The 23,930-nt window shown below is 41.1% G+C and overlaps 1 protein-coding gene across 3 annotated transcripts in view; it reads left to right on the forward strand.

Moving 5' to 3' along the window:
- The first annotated feature begins 2,856 nt into the window (after positions 1-2,856).
- The window catches only part of SLC22A15 (solute carrier family 22 member 15), a 38,654-nt gene continuing 17,580 nt past the window's right edge, over positions 2,857-23,930 (forward strand). For all 3 annotated transcript variants that reach the window (XR_005699490.1, XM_040056007.2, XM_040056008.1), the window contains exons 1-6: positions 2,857-2,977; positions 14,971-15,183; positions 18,309-18,441; positions 19,463-19,627; positions 20,627-20,756; positions 22,472-22,687. Coding sequence is in view for 2 of the 3 variants with exons in the window: in XM_040056007.2 (XP_039911941.1) it covers positions 2,891-2,977; positions 14,971-15,183; positions 18,309-18,441; positions 19,463-19,627; positions 20,627-20,756; positions 22,472-22,687 (944 nt within the window). In the remaining variant the exon portion in view is untranslated. The remainder of the gene's footprint in view (positions 2,978-14,970; positions 15,184-18,308; positions 18,442-19,462; positions 19,628-20,626; positions 20,757-22,471; positions 22,688-23,930) is intronic.

Below are 23,930 nucleotides of genomic sequence, written 5' to 3' on the forward strand. Positions count from 1 at the left end.
GAATGTATCTGGAACTATTATTTCAGAAAGGCTGAAAAAGAAGCCACACAGCTGTCTCAGTTTTGGGCTGCCCAGATGAATTTAATGTGTAAGCCTCTAATGGCAACAAACCCATGAAGCAGTAGTAACAGAGCGAGGGCTGGGAGCGATGTGGAAAAACCTAAGAGGCACCACATTTATGGCTGAGTAAGAAGCCTGATTTGCTCTCATTAAAAGAAAAAATCCCCACAGACAGGATTATTAAGAGTATTCTTATTTGACACGGTTATTAATAAGGAAGAGGAGGGGACAAATTGTACATTAGTGAACTTCACAGACAATAAGTCTCTGGGAATATCTGAGGGCTCCAGCAGGGACAGGTCATTGGCTAAGCTACTGTTGACTGAAACCTCTAAATATTGCATCCAATCCTCTCCAAAACCACTGAACTCCAAGGCCATTGGGACAGCGGCTTTTCATTGCCACTGAGGTTTCTTTAACTTGTCCCCATTGCCTCTTGTCCTGTTGGGAGGCAGCACTGAGAAGAGCCTGGGCTCCTCCTCTTCCTTCCTCTCCATCAGGTTATTTACACATATTGTGAAGTTCTTCCCTGAGCCTTCTAAACTTTAGGCTAGACAGTCCCAGCTTTAAGCCTTTCCTCACGCAACAGATGCTCCAGTCCCTTAATCACCTTCGTGGTTCTCTGCTGGACTGAGTTTGGGAAGCAGCACAAGAGGAGACAGCTCCATGACAGCCGTTTTCCCCAGGCACAGGGTATTGCTCCACGGTGTTGATATATGTAAGGCCAATGCTGTAACTTCACTATGGCTGGGACTGGAAGCTGCGGCGTTATCTCAGCAGAGGCGTGGCAGGAGCAGAGCAGAAGCATAATCTGGAAGGCAGCACCCCATGGATGTGAATACAGAAAGCTGACAGTTCTTAATTGCTGCCCATATAGCAGGCAGAGCATGGAGCTTGGGTGGCTGTAAGCAAGCAGGGAGCATGGGGAGGAAAACCCCCAGAGAGGAGTGCTGGAGGTCCCAAGTGACACAGAGTTGAGAAGTACCTGGGGAATGCAGGGTGCACACAGCAATTTGGGAAGCAGTACAGTCCTGACAGGGAGACACACACCACCTCCTTCCCGAGGGTCTGTTCACCTTTGCTCAAGAGTCAAGGAGGAGCTGGGTGTTGATGGTAAAGCTCCCTTGCTGGACAAGCTGGAATAAAGTTGTGGTTGCCACAGAGTGTGGCTGAACTGGCGAGAGTGGGAAGGATGCAGGGGAGATGAGTGCAGAGCTCCCAAACACAAGGACATGTCCTCCACATCTTATCTGAGCAATAAAATGAGACAAGTGCAGTTGGGTGAACAGCAGAAAGGTCCTGACATTTCAGAAATCCTTTGCTGTTTTGCCTTTAATCAATCTGTACTAAGCCTCAAATATGAAAAGAAGTGCTTAGAGCAAAGGTGAATTTCATTTTAAGAGTAAATTGCTTTGATGATTGTCGATTTGCCAAGATTTTTTCAGCACAGAAATGGTATTATTTCTCAGGCTCCTGGCATGGTCCTAAAGGTCACAGCTCACGACAACTCTCTTCCTTTCTATTGTTCATACAATAAAAGCTACAAGCATAAAGATGTTGCTGCTGCTTCTCGGTACCACTAGGTAAAAATAGTCTCAACAATCTAAGTTGTTTCGTGTTCCTGGAGCTTTACTGTAAAGGTGTAATGAAAATGGACCATGAAAGGTCATTGCCATTTTGCAAGATGACTATTTCACTTGTATTTATCTCCCTTCCCTTCTCTTTGCAGTAGAGTTCATGCTCCTTCCCAAACCAGTCCCATTACTTCTAAGTGAGAACTTCTACCCCATGTCCACACTGAAGGCTCTCAAAATTCTTTTCATAAAATACACTACAACGACAGTTTTGTGGACACTGGTGTAATGGAGAGATGCATGTCCTCACCAGGCATTAAATCAAGAACAGTAAGGTTTGTGTGGGTCCAGAACTGACCTCTAGTGGCACCTACATAATAGCCTTATGTCAGATTCGTTGGGGGTTTTTTGTGCCTTTTTTTTTTTTTTTTTGGTGTTTTTGTTTTGTTTTTTCCAACTATCGGCAAGTAGGCTATGAAGTATCATTACAGAATATTCCACAGCTGTGGCGTGTCACTATTTTGGGGTCCGCTGTGAACTGATGGAAGCAGCGTGCGCTGTGTGGGTACACTTCCCAGGCACAGAGCTAGCGGTGCAAACCCGCTGAGCGCACAGGGACTCCACTGCGCTTTGTTGGATGAAACCGGACGACGGGAGCCCAGCTGCTGCACGGACAATGCCATAAAACCCGGAACACCTCGCCAGCAAGGACCCAGCGCAGCCTTCTCGCTCTGCCCGCAGGGCCAGCGTGCTGCCCTGGTCTACCCAAGGGTCCAGAGGCAACACCTCTGTGCCCAGGTGTGACCCCAGGAAGCACATGTCCCCGGCACCTCGCAGCCACCTCCCTAGCGCCGAGCCCGCTCACTGTACGGGACCTGGCCGAGGCACCGAGGTGCAGCCTCCCTGACAGCGCCCTCACGCAGCCGTCACCCCGCCCAGCGCCCCACACACCCCATCCCAAACCACGGAATCCCGGGCCCTGCGCCTGCGCTGGGGCCCAGCGCGTTTCCGCTTTCCCGGCGGCCGCCCGGGAAGGAGAGAGGCGGCCGCATCACGGCAGCTCTCCCCGGAGCCTGCGCAAGAGCACTGCATCGCTCCTCCTGCCCTTCCCTCCTTCCCTCCTCCTCCTCCTCCCTCTCCTTCTGCTCCAGCTCCAGCACCGCGAGGGCCCGGCCGCCGCTCCGCGCCCCGCCCCGCCCCGGGGATGCGCTGCTCGGCGGCCGCTCGTAGGAGCTGCGCGGCGGGCGGGGAGCGGGATGGAGGTGGAGGAGGCATTCCCGCTGGTGGGGCAGATGGGCCCTTACCAGGTGTACCTGTGCGTCCTGCTGGCCGTGCTCCTGCAGGTGAGAGGCCGCCCTTCCTGCCCGCTCTTTTCCCCAAGGAGAAGCGGTGCGGGGAGGGGATGCTCTGGGTGCGGTGGACAGCCGTTCCCAAAGTGTTGGGTGCATGTCCCTGCGGTGAGTGCTGCCCGGTGCGAAAGCTGCTGTGGGAGGGCTTCTGCAGAGGGCTGCTGGTGGCACTAACAGGTCTTGCCCTCTGGGTCTGTCCTGCAGCACCGTGCTGCGCTCCTGGGACGCAGGTGAGGTGACCTCCGCCCAAAGGCATTGCTCAGTTCTGCGGAGTGACTTTGGGGCAAGCAGCTGATGCTCTCTGTGCCGCATTGCCTGAGCGCTTACACCTTTTGTCACTCGTGGAGCACATTAGGAGCTGGTCAGGTGAAGGGTTGGCTGAGATTAAACTGAGGTTTCCATGACCTGGACTGGAAGACATGGACTTCTGTAAGAGGCTCTGCTGGGAATCCTGTGCAACCTAGAGTTAGTGGGCTAGACTGGGAATTTCTAGGTTGCATGTGGCTTGATTGTCACTGATGAAGTGACAGGTGGCCCCTGCTACCTCTGTGTGCAGAAGCTCTCATGTAACCAGGTGACAAGTGATGATTGCTTGTGGTGCCTTGATTTGCCCCGACTTATCTGGTAGAATACGGGGCAGTGTCTCTCCACTAAGTATTTGGATGAGTCCCTACATTTTGGGCAGCCAGGTTTGTGAGATGAAAAGCTGGAACTCTCTTAAGTTTTGTGATAAAAGTGGAGTCCAAAGTAACAGTAGAGTGCTAGAAGGGAACACTCTTCTAATTCTCTAGAAGAGCTAGACTCTCTGGAGAGAGAGTTTCAGAGACTACATGAGCAAGTGATGTGCTCTGCAGCCATGTTTGTTGCTTTTCAATTTTGCTTCATCTTTCTGCATATTCCTGTGAGGACAGGGAAGGAAGACAAGAATAACATGTACTGTCACAGTCAGGTGTAGGACTGAAGTATGGCTTGAATGTGATAGAAGTCTGTTTTACCCCATGTTAGCGTCAAAAACTTCATTGTCATGAATTCAGCTAGGCTGGAAAGTGCTGGGTTACTTCTACTGTGGAAATTTAATAGTTGCAGAAAGGAATGTCCTTAAATGTCCTCTCTCCTCTGCTGACCCATGTTTTGTACTAATCAAAAACTTCCAGTCATGATCTGTGAGACTGAAGATGTCTTCTCCGGGCAACCCCTGCTTCCCCTAGGCTGACTGTAATACTAAGAAGCTGTATGAGATGACCAAAGAAAATTCAGACGCCCAGTCCTTTTACATGGGAACTCTATACTTGGTTGCAAAGTTGTGATGATAAACAGCAGAAGCTTTGTAGGTTTCTATTTCCTTGTACTGTTTTTTATCTTTTTAAATACTGATTTAGTTGATTAATTCCTTAAAATTAGGCATTGCTTGTTCTGCTCGCCAGCTGGCTAAAAAATGTATGTGTTCACTGAAGAATAAGAATTAAGTAAGCAATAGTTACTTCTTCCAGTGCTGGTCATGTTCTGGAATGAACTGCAAACCCTGACAAGTGCTCTGTGTTTCCAGAACTTTTAGTATAGGTCATCTGTTCTGTAATGTTTGTGTTCGTTTGTTTTGTTTTTAATGGATTAACTTGCATTTCTCATGGGAGAAGTAAACAGAAGGATCTTTGCAAATCCTGGAACTAATTCAGGATAACTAAGGAAGTAATGATAGCAGGTTTGCAGGTCTGATTTTTTTTCTTCTCATGTTATATTTAATTCTTGAACTGTGCCAATGAGTATCGTCCTCTGACTGGTAGGTTTTCTTTACTTCAGATCATGCAGGCACACGAGTCTGTAAGGGGTTTAGCTAAGAAGCTTGTTGCCTTTCAGTTCATGAGTAGATGTGGACTTACTCAGCTGGTTCCTGCTTGGGTGGTTGATTGCTTTTTGTGTTCCTTTATTGGTGCCAAGTTACATAATGTGTCACTGGGATGTGTGAGAGCAAGACTGAAGGCAGGTTCCACAGCTGGTGTTAGTCTTCTGTCTGGTTTATCATCAGCCTTTGGAGGATGGACCCAGAGGTAAGTAATGTCTCTTGTGTGTGTGATGTAGAATGTAGATGTAGGTAATTGTGGGCTCCAGTAGTAGATTAGATTACCATACGGCAGCAGAATGAGGACTCCTGGTAGTCTATATCACTGGCTGTGCCATGATTATTCCATTTTATTGCTAGTTTCCCTGTCCCTTTATATGTGCTCCCTCAGTTGGCCTATATTTTTGTGTTGGCCTGTTGGCATAAAAAATATTTCTACATTCTTAAAGGTAAGAATACCTGATGTGTGAAAAATGTTTGTCTGCTGTGTCAAGTCCCTTCATCTTTGTTGCCAATATCCAGAGCTTGGACTCTGTTCTTTCCCTTCCCAGTAAGATTCCCAGCTGGTGCACTTTCTTTCCTTGCAGGCTTTTATGCTTTTTCATCTCTGCATGTTACTAATCTCTGAGTTCCATACTTCATAAGCACTTTCCTTCATTCTAGTGTTGGGTTTTTTTACTATAAATTTCTACAGTAAGCTGCTTCCACCATGTAGCGTTAGTGATATGCCAGTGTATCTGGTGTCTGAATCCTAATTACAGACACAGTTTAGCTCACAGACCTTCTCTGAGTCAAGCTCTACCAAATACTTCTGTCTGTAGGGTTGAGACTTACTGACATTCTGGCAAAAACCTCCAGGTTGCTTGTAATTAGAAAAGTTTTTCTATGTTTTTAGTGTAAAACTAGATTAAGTCTAAGTCTTGTGGGCTCCTTCTTTCATCTTCCCTGATTTCTATTATTCCTCTGCTACCTGCTGCTGTTATTCATTAACCTCCTGAGCTGTTACTGTATCAAGGTATGCCTGGCTTATTCACTACCAAGTTAATAGGAATTTGGAAGATTTTTAGGCGTGTTCTGGAGTAATGGTTGCAGGCTTCATAATGGACCGACTACAGCTAATGCAGAAAAATGTTTTTGCAAATGACGTGGAATTACAGAAAGACCAGACTTACCTGGAGAATGTGAAAATGGACTAATGATGTGAAATAAGGGTTGGATTAGTCTTGCATTTCTAGTATATCTTTAAGAAAGTGAAAGAAAGAAACAAAGGGAGCTGATAACTGTTAAAATACTTAGGACTTTATTTTGAGCTAAAAGTAATTCGTTGATTCCTGTTCATTACTAGAAAGTTGTTGCAACTTTTTAAGATTATACAGAAGTATTATTAAAGAATACTCTTTTGGGGTTTGTTTAGTGTGTGTAGCAACATGAGACAAAATCCCACACCTTGATCAGACGCTTGAGAGCATACAAGCATACTTAAAAATAAAAAGTTTCTTTGTCTCACATATGTGGTTGAACAAGTCTGGCCTGTGCCGGTGAATCGGAGCTACAGGATTGCCCAAGCCCAAACTGAGAATGGAGATGTGCTCTTACTATATCTCTTCTGAAAGGCTTTTAAAAACATGGTAGAATTTAAAAGGGAGCTCTTGTTTGCGCACCTGAAAAAGGCTTTGCCTTAAGATGAGTAATGTGCATTGTACAGTAATACAGATAATGACCAAGGGTGGTTGTTCCCATCCATCTTAGGAACCCCTTACTAACTGAAAGGGGGATGTAAAAACAGTTAAGATAGTTACATCAAGTTGCTTGAATTATACCTTTGCCTTAAACTGATACAGTGCAGCAGTCATGAGCGGTGTTGCTAACATCACATTACTGTTGACAACAATATTGTATATGACTTCTGTCATTACAATATCCCAGTGCAGAAAGATGGTCTTTAATCATCCTATCTGCACAAATGTTTTGAGGGAAAGCACATTCTGAGGCATGTGGCTTAAGTGAGGCACGCTCATCCCAAATCTCTAGAAATAATTCAGAAGATACACTGTCTGTCTTCAGACAGGATGCAGATGTGATCCCCTATGTAGTCTTGCTTAACTGTTTCTTGGCATTTCTCATCTATGCCCTGTACATACTCTACCTTTTTTAATGGCATGAGACATCACTCTGCAGTTGCAGTGACAGTAATGAAATAATTTGTCGGTGAATCTTCTTTCAGTACTTAAAATTGCTTGAATCTTTTAAACTTTTCTTTGAACCAGCCAGAATTGATCGTACATTGAACAACTTATTCCCAGTCCTTGATGATGTATACTATATAGATTTTACCTTAATAGGAAGAGCAAAACAAATTGGAAATTTAATGATCAATTTAAAATTAGGAAAGGAGAGGGCTATTTCACAAATTGCATTACAAGTCTGGTATGGTGTGCTGCAGTTGTTCCAGGGGCATCATGACAAAGTTACTTGAGCTGTAACTTAGGCACAGCTCAAGTACAAGTGTCTGTAAGGTAAGTGAGCAAGGTGGCAGATAGAGAAAGGATTTTCAGAATTTCTGTGTAATCTTTTTTGAGTTTGATTACCTCAATGTTTGGGGTTTTTTCTGTATGTGGGAGAAGTATGAGTTTGAAGTCTCTCTGATTCTCAATAAAGCAGTTGCAGAATGTGCGTCAGACATGTGCAGCCACTTCCGTGGAGGAGAGGTTTCAAATGTGGCATGAATACAAATATAAAAAATAGGGACCTTTCTTAAGGAAAGCTTTGTATTCCAACATTTTTGTGCCTTGTGTCTTACTCAGAACATGCTTATGCTGAAGGGTGGTGTTGTTTTCCATGTAAATACGATGAAGGCTTTTAGAGTGTTTGCATCACTGAATATAAATCCTTGTTCTTGTATAGCATACTCCTGTTTGGGAGGACAAATAAATGAGGTGGGTATGAGTATGTAAGCTATTGATGCATAAAGATGTGCTGCTACTCATTTAGCTAAGAATGTTTCCGTCTGAAAGTTGATGGAACTTCTAAGTGAAGACAAATCCTGGCATTTACTTCAACTGGGTGGGGGAAATCTTTCAAGAAAAAAAGGTAGTTCTTTGTTCATATGTGACATTTGATTTCAGTGGTGCTAACCAACAATCCTTGGTCTCTTAATCCTTCTTTCAAATCCATGACTAACTTCCTTAAGAGAGATAATCACCTGCCTTTAATGATATTACATTTATAACCTTAAAAACATGAATGCAGCTGGTGCAGGCATTGTGGTATTTTCTGCAGAAAACCTGAAATAAGTCCTGGGCTGTGACATGCCTTATTAGTAGTGGGGTCCTTAACTCTCAGATATAGTGCAACAAGCATGAGTTTTGGGAGAGGCACAGAGCAGACATTCTGAAGACTTACCAGCAGAGGGAAGGTAGCAGAGTATTCTGCCTGTTAAAAACAACAACAACAACAACAAAAAACAACACCAAAAGCAAGTCAAAACCTAACTTTCTTTTTTTTTTTTTTTTTTTTTAAAGAAAGGAGGCTGCTTCATTTATAGAGTGGAATTGTGCTCTGGGGCTCTTTACTGGAGCTGTGGCTGAACGCCTTGATTTTTGCAAAGTCTTTTTAAGAAAGGGGAATGGAAGGTGCCTGCAGGCAGTGTGTCAGTAGTGATTGTCATCTTTGTATGGGTTGTGGGTAAAACATATGGGGAGATTTTTCAGATTATTAATAATGAAGTTGTTATTACATAGAATATTTGGTGCAGTGGGATGATATTTGGAGTCAGTGGGAGCTGAAGCAATCCCATCTTCTGCTATTTGCCTTTCAGCCTGGCAGACAACAATCCATCTAGCCAGTCTGTCCTCGGAGCACCCTTGAAGAGCAGCTTGGGAGTTAACAGGCATAATTCTACTGGGTAGCAAACACTAGGGGTTAAAAATATTTGTATTATGACACATTATCTCCCCTCCCTTCTTTCCTGCCCCTGTGTACACACAGTCTCTAACATCCCATGTTTTGTAGGCAATAAATTACCTGTGTTTTTCCACTAGCAATATTGAGGCACTCCTCACTGCCACGTCTCCATTTTAGAGGCTCTAAATGCCTTTCCTCTTGGGTGAGAGTGTTAGTAGGTGTGTAATTGAACTCAGAATAGTTGTTTCCCACTTGCATGAGATAGTTGCTCTTTATTTCTGATGCAGATAAAGTTTTATGTTCTCAAATGTCTTTGTTATTTTAACTGGAGTAGTTAATATAACTACTTCTTTATGATAGCACTTCTTGTGTATTGTTTGCATTAAGCAAAGCCTGTTTACTTTTTCCAAGTGTTAACCCAGCGGGACTGGAGTCCCTCTGGAGCAATAACATCTGTTTTCTAGGTCTTGTCTGTTTACAGTATGATCTCTGACTAAGTTGGCAGTTTAACCTGGTTAAACATTCCACTCACAGGGTCATTTTCCTAATCATGGTGGGCTCAGGGTGAAAGGGTGTTAAGAATTTGCCTTGGAGGGCTTGATGAAGGTTTTGAGATCCTCATATAAGGAAAGATGGAGAGGGTTGTGTGTATAGCTTACAAAACTTGGTGTGATGTTTAGTTACAGGTGTCTTAAAAATATACAAATACCAGAGTTCTTTAATATCTTTCAATTTGTAGACCTCTGACAGACATCTTCCCAAAGAGGTAACCCCTTTTACAGTAAATTTAAGAGTGCCATAATTCTTTGTAATAATTTGTAATTCTTTATTATTTTTCTGAGCAGTTTTAAGTAATACCTCAGGGAATTCTGAGGCCTGTAGGCTGTAAGCTGAAAATCAGTGGTTTAGCAAGTTCCACGATGAAACTGAAGAAACATATTTTTTCAGTTCTTGAGCATCATGTTGCCGTGAAATAGTAGTAAACAGAAGACATTTTTCAGTTTAAGAAACCCCATAAACAAAACACAAGTAGATCTAATTGCTTACCCTCAGACAGGTCCTTAGAATGAATAAATAAATGAAAGTAGCTTATAAAAATGTCAGCATTGTTATTTAGTCTGGATACTTAAAAACTTTGGAAGTAATCAGTAAATTACCAAGTTGAATGCTCTAGCCAAGAATATGCTTTGAACTGCCTCTCTGAGACCAAGATGCTCACCCAATATTCCTTGGCAGCGTCCCAAAATGTCAGGCAAAGGTGAAGACTTTGATCTCTTAAAATACTGCCTGTGACTCCGATAAGTTTGTAGCCAACACAGGCTGGAAAGTACAAGAGAAAGAGGGCAAACGTGAAACACAGACAAAAGAATAATCATGCTTGTGGAAGCAAGGCTAAACCCTGCCTGATACTTGTCAGCCCACAGTTCCTGCTTTTTTTTGCCAGCAGTCACTGACTTTTTTTCATGTCGCCCTATAATAATAGGGATTGGGATAGTCCACTCCTGGGCTGCTTTGCATTATATTCATAAACTGGAATAGGAATTTACAGCCCTTCTTTGCTTTATTATTTACCAAATCTTTTTCCTCGTAAGAAGAGTGGAGTGGCACTTTTGATGTGATATTGGTGAAACTATTTAGCTGGAATTTCACCGAGGAGTTGTGGCGCTTGATTGAGCATTAATGTAGTTTGACTTCCTCGAATATCCCTATTGAAGCAGAGGTTGTATTAATAGAGCTTTTTGTAAACAATATGTATTGCCTTGTTTCTTTAACTTACCAGTCCGTGAGCTTGCTTTTTGCCTTGTGTTTTTAAAGGCGGAAAAGTAACACTTCCAACTCCATTATATGTGTTCAGAGACTTGTCAGCCTGCAGTGTGAGCGAGGGTGCTGTGTTCCCATGGCCCTGTCAGGCACAGGTGTGTACATAGGAGTCACTTGGACGGATGTTGCAGAAGGCTTGGACAGTGAAGGTGTTTGCCCTTCACATGCCAGTGTTTGCCTGTGGAAAGTAAAGCAGCCCTTGTCTGAGCATGGCAGCGGTCACCTGACTCATGGGCGCCCAGGCTGAGCAGGAGCAACAAACCCTGCTGCTGCCACTGCCCACCAAAGTAACACTGAGCATGAAACACTGAGCTGAGAGGTGTGTGTTTGGATGTTTGGAACAGGAAGGGGAAGCTAGACAGGCATTTTCCACAAACCTGTAGGAGGAGAGGCTCTTAGAGTTGTGATCTGCTGTGCAGTGTTTGTCTTCATTGTAGATGTTAGAGAATTTCTACAATTAAGTTATGTAAGGTTTTGGACAGACTTTTTGCTGTGCATTCTGGAGGCCAGCAGTCTCCGGCTTAAAAACTCTAAGCTGTGTAGGTTTTCTCTGTTTCTCTGCAGAAACCCTAAGTTCTTTCAAAATATGTGTCCGCTCTGTCCATGGTAAGTCACAGGTGATAACCAACAATGGTTACATTCTGCGTGGGAAGTATTTCCTGTCAGAGTGCGTCTGGGCTTGCTAAGTGACTGAGATGTCATGCTCTTCTGCACATGGTGACTCTTCGTTTTAACTATGACAGCTTTTCCTTCTCTCTTACGGTGTTCCCCCTCTTACCGTGCCACCAGGAAGGGAAGGATACTTTCATAGAGGAATGTGTTGTCAGCAGCAAATAATTTTGCAGCAAGAAGACATTGTAGGGCTTTTCTGCATGGGAGTTATTGAGGAGAAAAAAAATATTATGATTTTAAAGCCAGATCACCCTTTGGAGATGACTTGGAGCAGATGAGATCATCAGATTTTCAAAAATGAGGCTGCCCTCCAGCTTTTCAGCTGCTTGTCATGGGTTCAGAAGAAATTACTCTAATCCTGAACTGTAACCATCTCTTTATCAAAAACTTCTACCAGAGCAAGGTCATTCATTGTTCTTCCTTAATTTGTCTTTCCTCAGGGTGCAGTTTTAAAGTTTCTGTACTGGGAAGGTCAAAAGTTACTGTCTTACTTGTTATTTAGTTCGGCAATGAGTGCTTCAGCTTGTCTAGAATGACCAGGCTAGTTGGGAACTGCTGATGAGCTGACTAAAAAAAGCTTGAAAGCGCCTTTTCCTAGAATTGAAGTCTTGCTTTTGTTTTTTCATTTGTGCTTCATAATGGGTAAATTATGAGGTCTGAAAGAGTTTCTTAAATTATTTTTGTATTCATTTTCGCTATACACAAATGAAACTTTAAATTCATTCTTCCTCTTCCTTGCTAGTCTTATTAGAGGTTCTACATCTTTCGTGGATGTAATTCATTATGAAAATGAACATCCAGAAAGCTGGTCAAGACATGGCAGGCACTTCTATTAATATTAATTTTAAATTAATTTCAAAATCTGTGGAATTTAGTGGAATAGCTTTAACTGGCTAACTAAAATCCCTTCTACGTAGCATGAGACGTGAAAGTTTACAGGTTATTAGGGCATTGCCTTTTAATAAATTCCCTTACATCACAGTCTTCTAATTTAGGCAGACTATATAAAATTTTAACCTAAAGAGAGTATTAACAAACAGGAGAAACCTCAGCTAGCAGAACTCTGAGCATCTCATCATCAGTGAGTGGAAGCTGGTGCCTTGTCCCCCCGTGGTTGGTATTCATCTTGATTAGTACAGATCAGTGCAGGGAGTTTGGTAGGGAACTGTTAACATCCATATAGAGCCAATTAAAAAGTTTTATGAACTGGAATTATATACTAAATGGCATTTATTTGACTTAACTTGGGTTATAGAACAAATGAAAAACAAAGCACTGTGTTTTGCTACAGTGCATATAATATAGCCATTTTATACAGTTGTTATATAACATTTCTATTTGATTTGTTACTGTTTTATGTTATTCACCAGTCTGCACAACTATGTTACTGTTAAGTGCAAGCTTTTAGAATTCTTAAGGGAGGAATCTTCAGGTTCATTAACAACTCTTTATTTAAATGATTTATTTTTATTTTTTTTTTGTAATTAGGTGTAGAGTTTCCTTTATCATGTTCTTAAAATCACTTCTAGAAAATGTTTCTGAGCTTCAGAATTGTCAGTGAATTTTGGGGGTTGTTTTGTGGGCTTTGTTTTGTTTCCTCAATGAAATTGAAATTAATAGGGTTTACTGTACCTCTTGCCCAAAACACAAGGCAGGTGCTCACTAGGAAGGAGGGGTCTGTGTCAGCAGTGACTCAGTGAACTTGAGTATAGAACAGTATTATTTGATAAGATTAAAACACATCTCCATCTTCATATTGTTTGCTGATTGCACAGATCAATTGAAAGTGTGTCTATCTTTGTGATATCCTTGGTTGCTGCACCCACTAGGATGCTAAAGGCTGATTGCTGGGGGTTTTTTATTGAAAAAAACCCTGTGCTGTTTCTCCATGTGCCTGCAATTGCATATTTTTCTATTCAGTTTTCTCTAGCTGGTTTCACCCCGTGCAAAAATGAAGTGTTGTGTTTTCCTTCTTGAAACCAAACACCTTGAAGACTTTGTTTCTTGATCTACTTCAAAAATATGTTTATTTCACAAGACAAAAGCAAGGATTTTATCACTTAGTCCTGACACATAATTGTCTGAGTGAGTCAAAGCAGAGGGATGCACCGCACATCATGACCTGTAATTCTCATTTCTCAGTAATTTCAAGATGTTCTTGAGAGTACTGTATCCACACATCCCTAGCAACATGGCCACTCAGCTTTTTAAAACCCTTTTTCCCATGTGATCTTAGTCATTGCTTTCTTTTCCAGGTGAGTTCTTTTACTTTACATTGCTGTTGATCTAGAAGTTGTTCTTTAGCTTAAATAATAAGAGTTAACTCTATTTTTCCAAATTTCTTCTGCTGTTTGATCATTTCAATGGAAAATGGACAGAGAATTATTAAAAAAAAAAAAAATCTACCTCCTGCCACTAAAGTAGCAGTTGATCATGTAGAATACAAAGAGGGGATGAGGGGAAAAATTGCTTTCAGGTAATAATTTGGGGCTCTGTTTTAGTTTAGTAATAATTCTCATTTAGATATGGGTGTAATTCCAGCTGTGTAGCTGTTATACAGAACAGAGCAGTGTTATTTGGTGTCACTTGCATCAGAATTCAGAGGTCCTCAGGCTGCTTTTTTGTACCTATGGTTCTCCCAGTTTTGCGAATTATTTGTGAAGCAGCCTTCTGAGAGCACTGTGGGGGCTTCCTGTGGGTACATTCTTCCCAAGAATATGGGGAGGAGATTCTGGGAGCAGAACAAGGACTGTTCAGGAGGTACCTAAGTAGGGTTTCAAGAATGGAAAGGCATCAGTGAGGGGGTTTTATGGAGGAAGGGTTTTGTTAGTTTTATCATGAACCACAGTGCCAAGTTACAGTTCCTCAGTGAGGGCTTGAGATGAAGCAGTTTTATTTGGAGAGTGTGAGAGGTTGTTACTAGCAGTGCCTTTTGTCTCTCTGAAGACTTTATGATCCATCTTCTCTTGCAGAATTTGTGCCACTTCTGTGTTCAAACAGCTCTCAAACCACAGGGTTTTAAGCTGTAGTTGTAATGTGACCTATGAAAGTTCTGAGCAAGCAGCAGCAAGCCAGCTGTGGACTAGACTTGAAATGCCTGGGTTTCCAGCAGTTTTATTTATTCTTTCTGAAGCAAAAGCAGCTGTTGATCACTATTTAGACCTTGTGTGTATCCGTAAATATGTAGGTATATAAAAAATACATGTGTGTGTTCGCATGGGTGTCTCTGTCTCTTCTAAGAGTAAAACAGGCCCACAGAAGGTAGAAAGCCAGCAAAGAATTCGTTTTGTCAAAACTGGGAAAGATTAGATATGAAACCACGAGGAGGAGATCTAGTCCAAATACCAAATTAGAGGAGTGAACAACACAGGTGGAAGGAGAGGATATAAGACAAATATACCTGCATTAAAGAATAGGGGTTTTCTTCTTAGTATGTCTAATAACTCTTCCTCCATCCATGATCTGTACCTGCTATGGATGGGAGTTTGGGGCTGTCTGACTGAGGGAAAGGTGTCAGGAGGGGAACTTTTCTCTCAGATACCCGACACATAAAAAGTGCAAGAACCACTTCGTTAAAGTTGTAGTTCTTCAGTGTGTGTTGTTTGGTAGACAGGGGCTATACATGACATCTCATAGTGGTAGAAGGCAAATATAAAAATAGGAATATTTTTAATACTGATTCAATCTGACTGTGGAGGAGACATTGCTTGGATTCAAGCTGAGCATCTCTGATGTTTTTTGTCTTTCATGCCAGCTCTACGTGGCCACAGAAGCCATCCTCATCGCATTGGTGGGTGCAACTCCTCCCTACCACTGGGATCTCCAAGGGCTCTCAGCTAACCAGAGCCATGGCAACCACTCAGTGAGCGAGCAGAGAGCTTTTGGGGAATGGCTTCTGACTGCCAATGGCAGCGAGGTGCATAAGCACATACACTTTGGCAGCAGCTTCACATCCATAGTCTCTGAGGTAAGTCCAAAATGTGTTTTGCAGCCTCATGTGTGAGTAGTAAATCTTACTGAGATGGTTTTGGGGGTGTCCTTGTACTGCATACTAATGCATGTTTTGATTAGAAAATGAAACCTGCTACTTCCAGTTAGAGCACAGGTAATGTGCTCATGTTTTTACTGGCAACAAAAGCTAGCTTTATATTGCTATGCAGATCTTGACCAATGTTCTGCTCCAAAACTTCCAACCTTTTATGTGGGGAGGTTACATATTGCATCCTGCAGCCTGGTTCCGCATTGGAGCTGGAATTGCAACAATCATTTTATTAATTTGCTCAAAATCCTTTATGGACTCTGAGCTCTTTCTGGCCATGCCCTTGCTGAGCTGCAGTGCATGTAATGCATTCATCATGCAGTTAGCAAGCACTTGAGGAACTGGAGAGGAAGTGGCTCCTGCACTCTTTCTAACTCCAGATACAAGAACACAGGCAGTGAGGAGTCAGGTGGACAGAGCAGCTCCCTCACATTCTATTCTGAAACAAGCTTTGGCTTCATTGTCTTGGCCTCTGTGTTTTTTAAGTGATTTCTTTATGGTCTAGCCACAGTCCCTACAGGAATGATTCCAGACTCTGCATTGATGTGTGCAACACCTGCCCTTCCTGGGTCTGTCAGTATCTGTTAATGTCAAATTGTTCTTTAAAAGAGCCCTGAGTGCATTGGTTACAAGGCCTGAATGTAGAGCTGAACTGGAGAGTCAAGTGTAGCACCACTTGATAGTTCATGGCTATTGTCCAGAGGTGTTAATGCTATCCAAATTACTTCTGTAAAGCAGTTTATTGGTTAGGAATATACTAATAAAAATGGCCAGCTTTGGAATTGTACCAAGCCATTGTGTACAAAAGGCATTGCTTCTTATTCTGGCAATAAAGAGGATATGAGTACTTATGATACCATTTAAATTAAAATTTTACTGGATGGTGGATTTCTTATGCATTATTTAAAACTCAGTAAGGTTTATTTCCACTGGGGTTTTTCTTTTTCTTTTCTTTTCTTTTTTTTTTTTTTTTTTAAACTTGCCTAAGAATCTTTTACTTTCTTAAACTTGACAAGTCAGACATGCTTGTAGACCCTAGCATGTGACATAGATGTTGTACAGATCTTTATACATTTTGGTTGCATAAATAAGAATTGCAGGTAAAGAACAAAGCCTGCTTGAGCAATAAAAAACCCTAAAAAACCTCCCCAACCAAAACAAGCAAAAAACCCCAACCCCAAGGCAACTTGTGTAGATTCTGCTTTCTAATTCTTTAGCATGTTTCAGTAGAGACCATTTGAATTAAATCTTCTTAGCTCTTCTGTTTCCCTCTATTGAAATACATTTTTTTTTAAATTTGTTAGTTGAGTATTTGGTATATTTGGAGATTATGTGCTAAGCACAAACATTTTGAGAGAGAACATATATAGCTGGAGAATATTTCACCACTAATTCATTATTAATCTAATTTCATGATTGATTGTAAAGAAGTTTTTTCCTACATATTTAAAGAGGGTATGTCAATGCTTAACCCTGCGGCATCGCTGATAACATGACTATTGCAAATTTACTCTGAAAAATATTCTGATGTAAAAAACTTGATTGTGAATAAGCATATATGTAGCATGTTTTTATGTAGAACAGAAAAGCCTTGAGCTCTCTAAAGGCTTAGACATTGAGATAAATTTTGAGAACCAATTTTGCTTTGCATCCAACCTATCCCCTAATCCCTGAATGATTCAGAAAGCATCTCATGTCAACAGCTTTCATGTTGGCAGCTTTTTAAATTTTTATACCAAAAGTTACTGCATGATTCTTGTAGCTGTTACAAAACAAACTGACCATGTTATTTCAGGATAAAATTAATCTCATGTGCAATTATTCTACAAATGTATTTTTCTGGGAATTGTTTTTAAAGTCTGCAGAAGCTTCAAAAGCTGATTTATGGTCATGTGATTGGTTTCAGTTGAATTTTGTCACTCTTGGCACTTTATGGGCGCATTTCCTACTATTATCAGTCACCACCTCCCTGTTAAAGTAACAATTCAAAATGAAGCAGATATAGAAAGTAAGCAAGTTATTTTCTTGGAGCTTATGAATGATGTTTTGTTAGCATCCTAATCTTTGTGAGGTTTAATTGCATGGCTCTGTTATCATGATGAGGTAGTTTATAACTGAGCTTTGAAATAATATAAGCTTTGCTAGAAAGGATATTTAATGAGATTTTGGTAGAGGAAGAGGAGATTATGAGGAGAAGATTAGAGAGTTATTGCAGGGATAATGACATAATCACCAGCTTACCAGCACAGGAAGAAGAGTTGGTTGTCACTAAAAGGAAACATTATCTCAAGGTGCAAGAGGAATAGAAAAAGAAAAGAACAGAAGACGTGGAGTGTTTAGAATACAAAAGGAAATAACTTTTGAACATTGAGATCATGGCATATTTTCATTCTGCATTTCTATGGGGCAAAGAATTTTGTCAGATTCAACTCGAGACAGTAAGTCTGTAAGAATCAAACATTTCAAGATCAGCTTTGTATTTGGAATTGAAAAGGACTGGAAATGACAAAGTACACTGTAAAAAAGATGAGAGTGTGCAGAAAACCTGACTAATCTGTGTAATGGTACCAAAGCATTGCTCAGGGACAAGACAGTTCATATACAGGAACATGTGCAGGACTATCTTCACACATAAACCACAACTATTTTTTCACTATGTGTGTTCTACACTCTGCAGTGACGCATTTCAGTAGGTAGAACTGAGTCTATTTAGGCTGACAGCTTTATGTGAAAGAAGGCAGAAAAAGGGAAAGTGGGAGAAAGCTGCAAAAATTAGAGTATTGCAAGGAATCTGTTCTTGATTTCAAAATCAAAGACTGCATTTGGTTTGGGAGAACTGCAATTGTTAGTATCCTGTGGTGAGTTTGGGAGAGAGCAGTAGGGACTGGTGATTTACTGAATATGATGCTTAAGAGATTTATGAAGAGTTTGATCTTCTTTAAAGTATGTAACATCCCCTCCAACTATTAGCTGTTGGTGAACTGTTCGGATTCTGATTAATTTACATTTTTGCTGGTTTATTGTTTCTGCTTTTTTCTTCCCTCTCCATCCAGTGGTTTTTAATTGGCAATACATCATACAAAGTCAGTGCTGCCAGTTCTTTCTACTTCAGTGGTGTGTTTGTTGGAGCCATCTCCTTTGGCCAGCTGTCCGATCGCTTCGGGAGGAAGAAAGTCTATCTCACAGGTAACCCCTCGACAGAGTGAATGACATGGAGGTGTCATGTCCCTGAGGATCAGTGGCAATGGCCCAGTTCCTGCTGAGAGCTTGATATGCAGCTGTAAATCATGTGCTTTGATTTTGTTTGTTTGTTTTGGCATTCCAATATGCTTGTGCCATAGAAGTTGAGACAAGGAATTAATATTTCGCTGTTCAGTCACCATTTGAATTTCTGCAAGGTGTTCTGGGTTTGTAAGTTGTGCCATGAAGGCTTCCACCCATGCAACATGGTGCTCATGGGATCTCTGCAAGTTGCAGTTAGTATTTTTAGTAGTTTTATAACAGCATTCTTACCTGCATAACCTGTTAGGAGTTTGTTGCACCTTTTATCCCGTCTGCATGATTTAAATTTTATGTATTTGTGATCCTCATACTGTTTTGAAGCTCATAAGCTTTCTAACTGTCCCTGGATCAAACAACATTTGAAATTGCATGTTTTGTGTACGTATAAAGTTGTGCGTCAGTGGATGAGCATGTAGAGTTTAAAGAAATGCTTTATGGTTTTTGGTTTTCTTTTAAGGAACAGCACTCATTCAAAGCACATAAAGGTGGGCCTGCTCTGCATGCAAACCCACCATGTATTGTCCCCTGGTGACATTTCTCTTCTCTGGTTTCTACACACTGCTCTCTAAAAAATGAGGAGAGATATTTGGTCATGTGTTTAACCTGTGGCTTCTGTATCAGGGATAAATATAAAGCCATTTTTAACGGGTCAGACAATGGTTCTGAGTGTCTAAAAATATTGTCTGCTATGAACTGAATTTAAAGGTTCAAACTGCAAACTGTGTATCAAAAAAATCACTCCTTCTGTGTCCCCTCCTTCTTGATATTGACTCTAGGTATTTAAATTTCTTTCCAGACCGGTGGTGGTGGTGTTGACTCTGCTGTCTTAGGACAGATGCCAGTGGGCATCAAGTAAGGATACTAGTAAACGCTTCTGTTTCTTTAGGTACCCTTATAAAATGAAACTTCTTGCCTTATTTTCCAGGTTTTGCACTTGACATCTTGTTTGCCGTTGCAAACGGATTCTCACCCTCGTATGAATTCTTTGCCGTTTCCCGATTCTTGGTAGGGATGATGAACGGTGGGATGTCACTGGTAGCCTTTGTTCTACTGAACGAGTGTGTGGGTACAGCCTACTGGGCATTAGCAGGTAAACTGCCTTTATTGTCAGAATTCATCGATTTCAATCTCACACACCACTTGAGGCACACAAACCAGTTGCAAATTTAGCTCCACTTGAGCATATCTGTGATCACAGTCTTTGAACTCCGCTTGTTTAATACGAACCTTGGGCAAGCAGGGTAGATGAGTTGGGGCCATTCAGGTCTCTGCATCACTCAGATTGACAAAGATCCAGCTGAAACATCTCGCATGAATGTTACCAGCTAAATACTCATCCGAGGTTTGTCACAACTGAGCTCTATTTATCAGAACGTTGGACTCTGCTAAACAGAGCCAAGTGTTTGTATGCTAAATATAGATTCTTTCCTTCCTGGCAGTTCTTAAAAAGAAACTCTTCTCAAAAGTGTTTTTATATTATAGGAGGATGAGAAAACTGTTGCTTATATGTCATTACAAAAGATGTCCCATATAGTAATTGCCTTTAGAATTTAGAAGATACAGACCCCGTAACTGTCCTGGTTGCTGGTGCTGGACCAATCCTTCAGAAATGTGTGTAACCTGTACTGCTACAGCTCTAGGGCCTGACTTACAAAGCCTAAGAAGTGCTATGCTGGGACTCTTTTAAAATAGGGTGTCTTACAGACCATGGGAGATACAAATGAAGAGTACATATTCCTAAAACTACCAGTTTTTCAATGTTTTGTAGTACTTATTTTTACACATAGAAAGGTGCATACTTACACTGTTTACATACACATTTGGAATTAGAAGACTTCATTGTTCACCAGGCTTTGCTGGGTGTGGAGGATGTAGAAGGGCACTTTTGGGACTTTTATTAGTCTTTGCAATTAGATGTAATACTTCAGCTCTGCATGAATGAAGGACAGGGTGTTCTTTGGTCAATTGCTGAATGAATTTTTACTAATGAAGGGTTAGCTCTAACTAGTGAGTCTGGTCCCATTTGTTGAGATTCACTAATGTTTCTTACTGAAGTGATAATGTTTTGTTTTGTTTTTAACTGTGTTAGGTTCTATTGGTGGCTTGTTCTTCGCTGTGGGAATTGCCCAGTATGCTTTATTAGGGTATTTCATTCGTTCCTGGAGGACTCTGGCTATTGTGGTTAATCTGGAAGGAGCAGTCGTCTTTCTCCTCTCTCTGTAAGTTGTTTTTCAAACCAAGTTTCATAAAGAAAGATGTCAAAAAGAAAAAAAAAATTCCAACAAACCAAGTACCCAAACTGCTAAGTCAATTGCCTTTCTAGGATGGCATGAAATGGTGTAAATAAGGTATTTCTCTCAACTTGTCAACTAGTACACGCCCTCCCCCTCACAAATAGTAGTGCAGCAATATTTGAGCCTCTAGGTCTACACTGTACTGTGTGTGCAGTATTACTGTAGATGGGAACAGTCTCTAGGATGGTGGAGAAGCAAATTCTGTTCTCCACCTGGTGTATGTAGATGACCTAAACTGGTCTGCTACGAGGCACTATAAATACATGTTAAAAAATACAGGAAGAGTTTCATATTTATGTAATAACATGACGCTTCTCTTGTGTTTACACAGAAGGAACAGCATCAGAATTGCTTTTCCTGTCTTAAAAGTGACACGTTTAAAAAAAAAAAGAGTAGCTTCTTTTAATTTTTCAAATGTGACCTTTTTGGAGCTAGTTGGGGCTTTGTGAGTTTCAGCACTGAAAGCTCTGTGATGCAGCATGGTCTTCTTTTCTTACATGCTTTCTGACAGCTAAATCTCAGTAACTAAAAGAGCAAAATTACTTTAGCTGCTGTTTAACCTAGAGGTCTTTGCCTTTCCAACATCTCTTTCACTTCAGTAACTCTTTGAATAAAGATTTTGCTCCTCAAAAAATCCCCACACCCTTTCAAAGGAAGCATCAGAACTCAGGGAAGGGTCTTTGAGGCTGTTCATGAGCTGAAAGGCAGAGATGACACTTTGGATATTTCAAAATCTTGTGGTGATAGGGACCCTTGGGAAAAAATTTTAACTTTCAGATTGGTAGATACAACTTTTTAAAATGAGTTATGCTTGTGACTTCAGAGCTGTGCTCAGAAGCCTATCTTTCCTGTAAGAAGAGGGTTTTTTTAAATTCCAAATTTCACACTGCCTTCCTGCCACGTTGCTTAAAAATTACTCAATGTAGAAAATACTATCAGATTTTTATCCTAGGGAAGAGAATATGTTTCTTTCTAAGCTTTTTTTTTTGTGTGTGTGCGTGAAAACACAGAATCACATTCTTTTAAACTTAGAGGAAAAATATAAGTTTTGGTCTGAGGCAAAAATCTTTAAAAGCTTCTGGCAAAAGGCTAAAGTTTAAATTAGTTCTGGAAACCTGAAAATAATAGATTTGTGTGCTAGACAATATTGGAGTGACAGACCTGTCAAGTGAACAGTGCACGTGAGGAGCATGACCTTTGCACAGTTTCTGCCTTCTTGTCTACAGGAGGGAGTTTGGCAAAAAGCTGAAAAATGGGAAGTGGAAGTTGGTCTTGTGGAAAATGAGAAATGGAACTATTGGGTCTTAAAAAAAGCATCCTTTGTTACTTGTAGTAATGTGTGCCTCCTTAATTCTGAATTCTCCAAAGACAGGATCCTAATTATACTGTGACTTGCAATGTTGTTCTTTCTATGTGTGTATATATGCATACACTTGGTGTCATTTCTTGGTACCTAAATTTCATAAGGCTTACGTTTCCTTTCATGCTTCGTTTCTGTTTCAGTAAGTGAATTTTATACCTGAAGGGTTGTTTGAGAACTCTTTTATTATACTGAAGGGCTTTTCAGCCTTATTCCTTTAGACACGTCCACCGTCATAGAGAAGAAAATCCCTAAAGGTGTCTGTGTGTGTGTGTTTCAGATTCATTCCTGAGTCCCCCCGCTGGCTCTATTCCCAGGGCCGTCTGAACGAGGCAGAAGATGCCCTCTACCTCATTGCAAAGAGGAACCGCAAGCAGAAATGCACTTTTTCATTAAAACTCCCAGCTGAGAGGAGCTCCAGAGAGGCTGGCAGCTTTCTGGACCTGTTCCGATACAGGATTCTCCTGGGGCGCACCTTGATCATGATGTTCACCTGGTACTGGAAATACTCGTTGTAGACCCAGCTGTGCTACTGGGACCTCTTGAAGTCTTTGAGAGAATATGACACTGAGAATTGCTTCATCCTACAGATTGTTAGGGACACTGTACCTAAAAAAGATCCTTTATAGTATTTAAGTATCTATTATGGTATTTCCTTAGTGCATTTCTAGCACAAAGCCGTTTTTGAGGCTTTTGTCCAGTTCTGAGGTGTTTTATCTCTGCATTTCTATCTTGTATTTTGAGTGTCAAAATGGTTGAGAACTGCCCCTTCTGTTCTGACCCACAAGGCTGCTGAGGTTAGTCACAGTGTCCTCCTCTTAGGCCCAGAGCTGTCAGTATCTCTTCACATGGATTATTCCTTGTTTTGTGTATAAGGAGCCCATTACCTTGTCTAATGAGCAGACATCATAGGCAACAGTTCTTTAAGAGAAAGTGCTGGCTGTTGCTGTAGTGAGGAGCAGGAGCCCATGATGCTCTCTCTAGTCACTAGCAGAAATTTAACTCCAAAAGTGCCTGGTTTTTTTCAGGTATCTTGCTAGCCCTGAGGTCTTTTGCTGCTACTTTAACAAAACCTTACGTGTGACATGGTATGCAGGTCCTCGGGCATTACTGCTCATATAGTTGCTTTTATAATGCATATATTTGGGAAAGATGTATCAATTAAGAATAAACCGAATGGTTTTGTCAGCATACAGCACTGAGCTGTTTTCCTGTTGCTTTTCCAAGGGCTTATTGCAGAATAAACAGTTGATTGTTCTGTTCCTTGAATGAGAATTGCTGATTTGCTGCAGAATGAATTAATGACCAGTTTCTTTCTTCTCTGTAAAGACAACTCCCCTTACAGGGGTTAACATGATGATAGGGTTACAAAAGGAAGGTTAAACGGAGGTGGAGAATGAATGAATAAAACTGGACCAGGGCATAGAAATTAAAAGAAGGTTGAAGTGTTTGAACTGCTTGAGAAATTTGGTTAACACACAACTGGAAAAAGTGTGAATGACAGCGTAACCTGATAAAAACAAAATGGGCAAAGACATTTCTGAAGTTAAATAATGTAGTCATAATTGTATTCTAACTTTATACTGATTTATGCATATTGTTGGTAAGTGTAGTCTCAAGTTTCACTCAGCAGTAAGTCAGGAATTGGGTCTTTGCTGAGACAAAAAGGTTTATTTGCCTGGAAGGCATCATATGCTTACAGAGAAACATTTTAGACCTATCTGCTGAAACACTAAATA

Source organism: Hirundo rustica, chromosome 2 (assembly GCF_015227805.2).
Source record: "Hirundo rustica isolate bHirRus1 chromosome 2, bHirRus1.pri.v3, whole genome shotgun sequence".
Taxonomy (NCBI): Eukaryota; Metazoa; Chordata; class Aves; order Passeriformes; family Hirundinidae; genus Hirundo; species Hirundo rustica.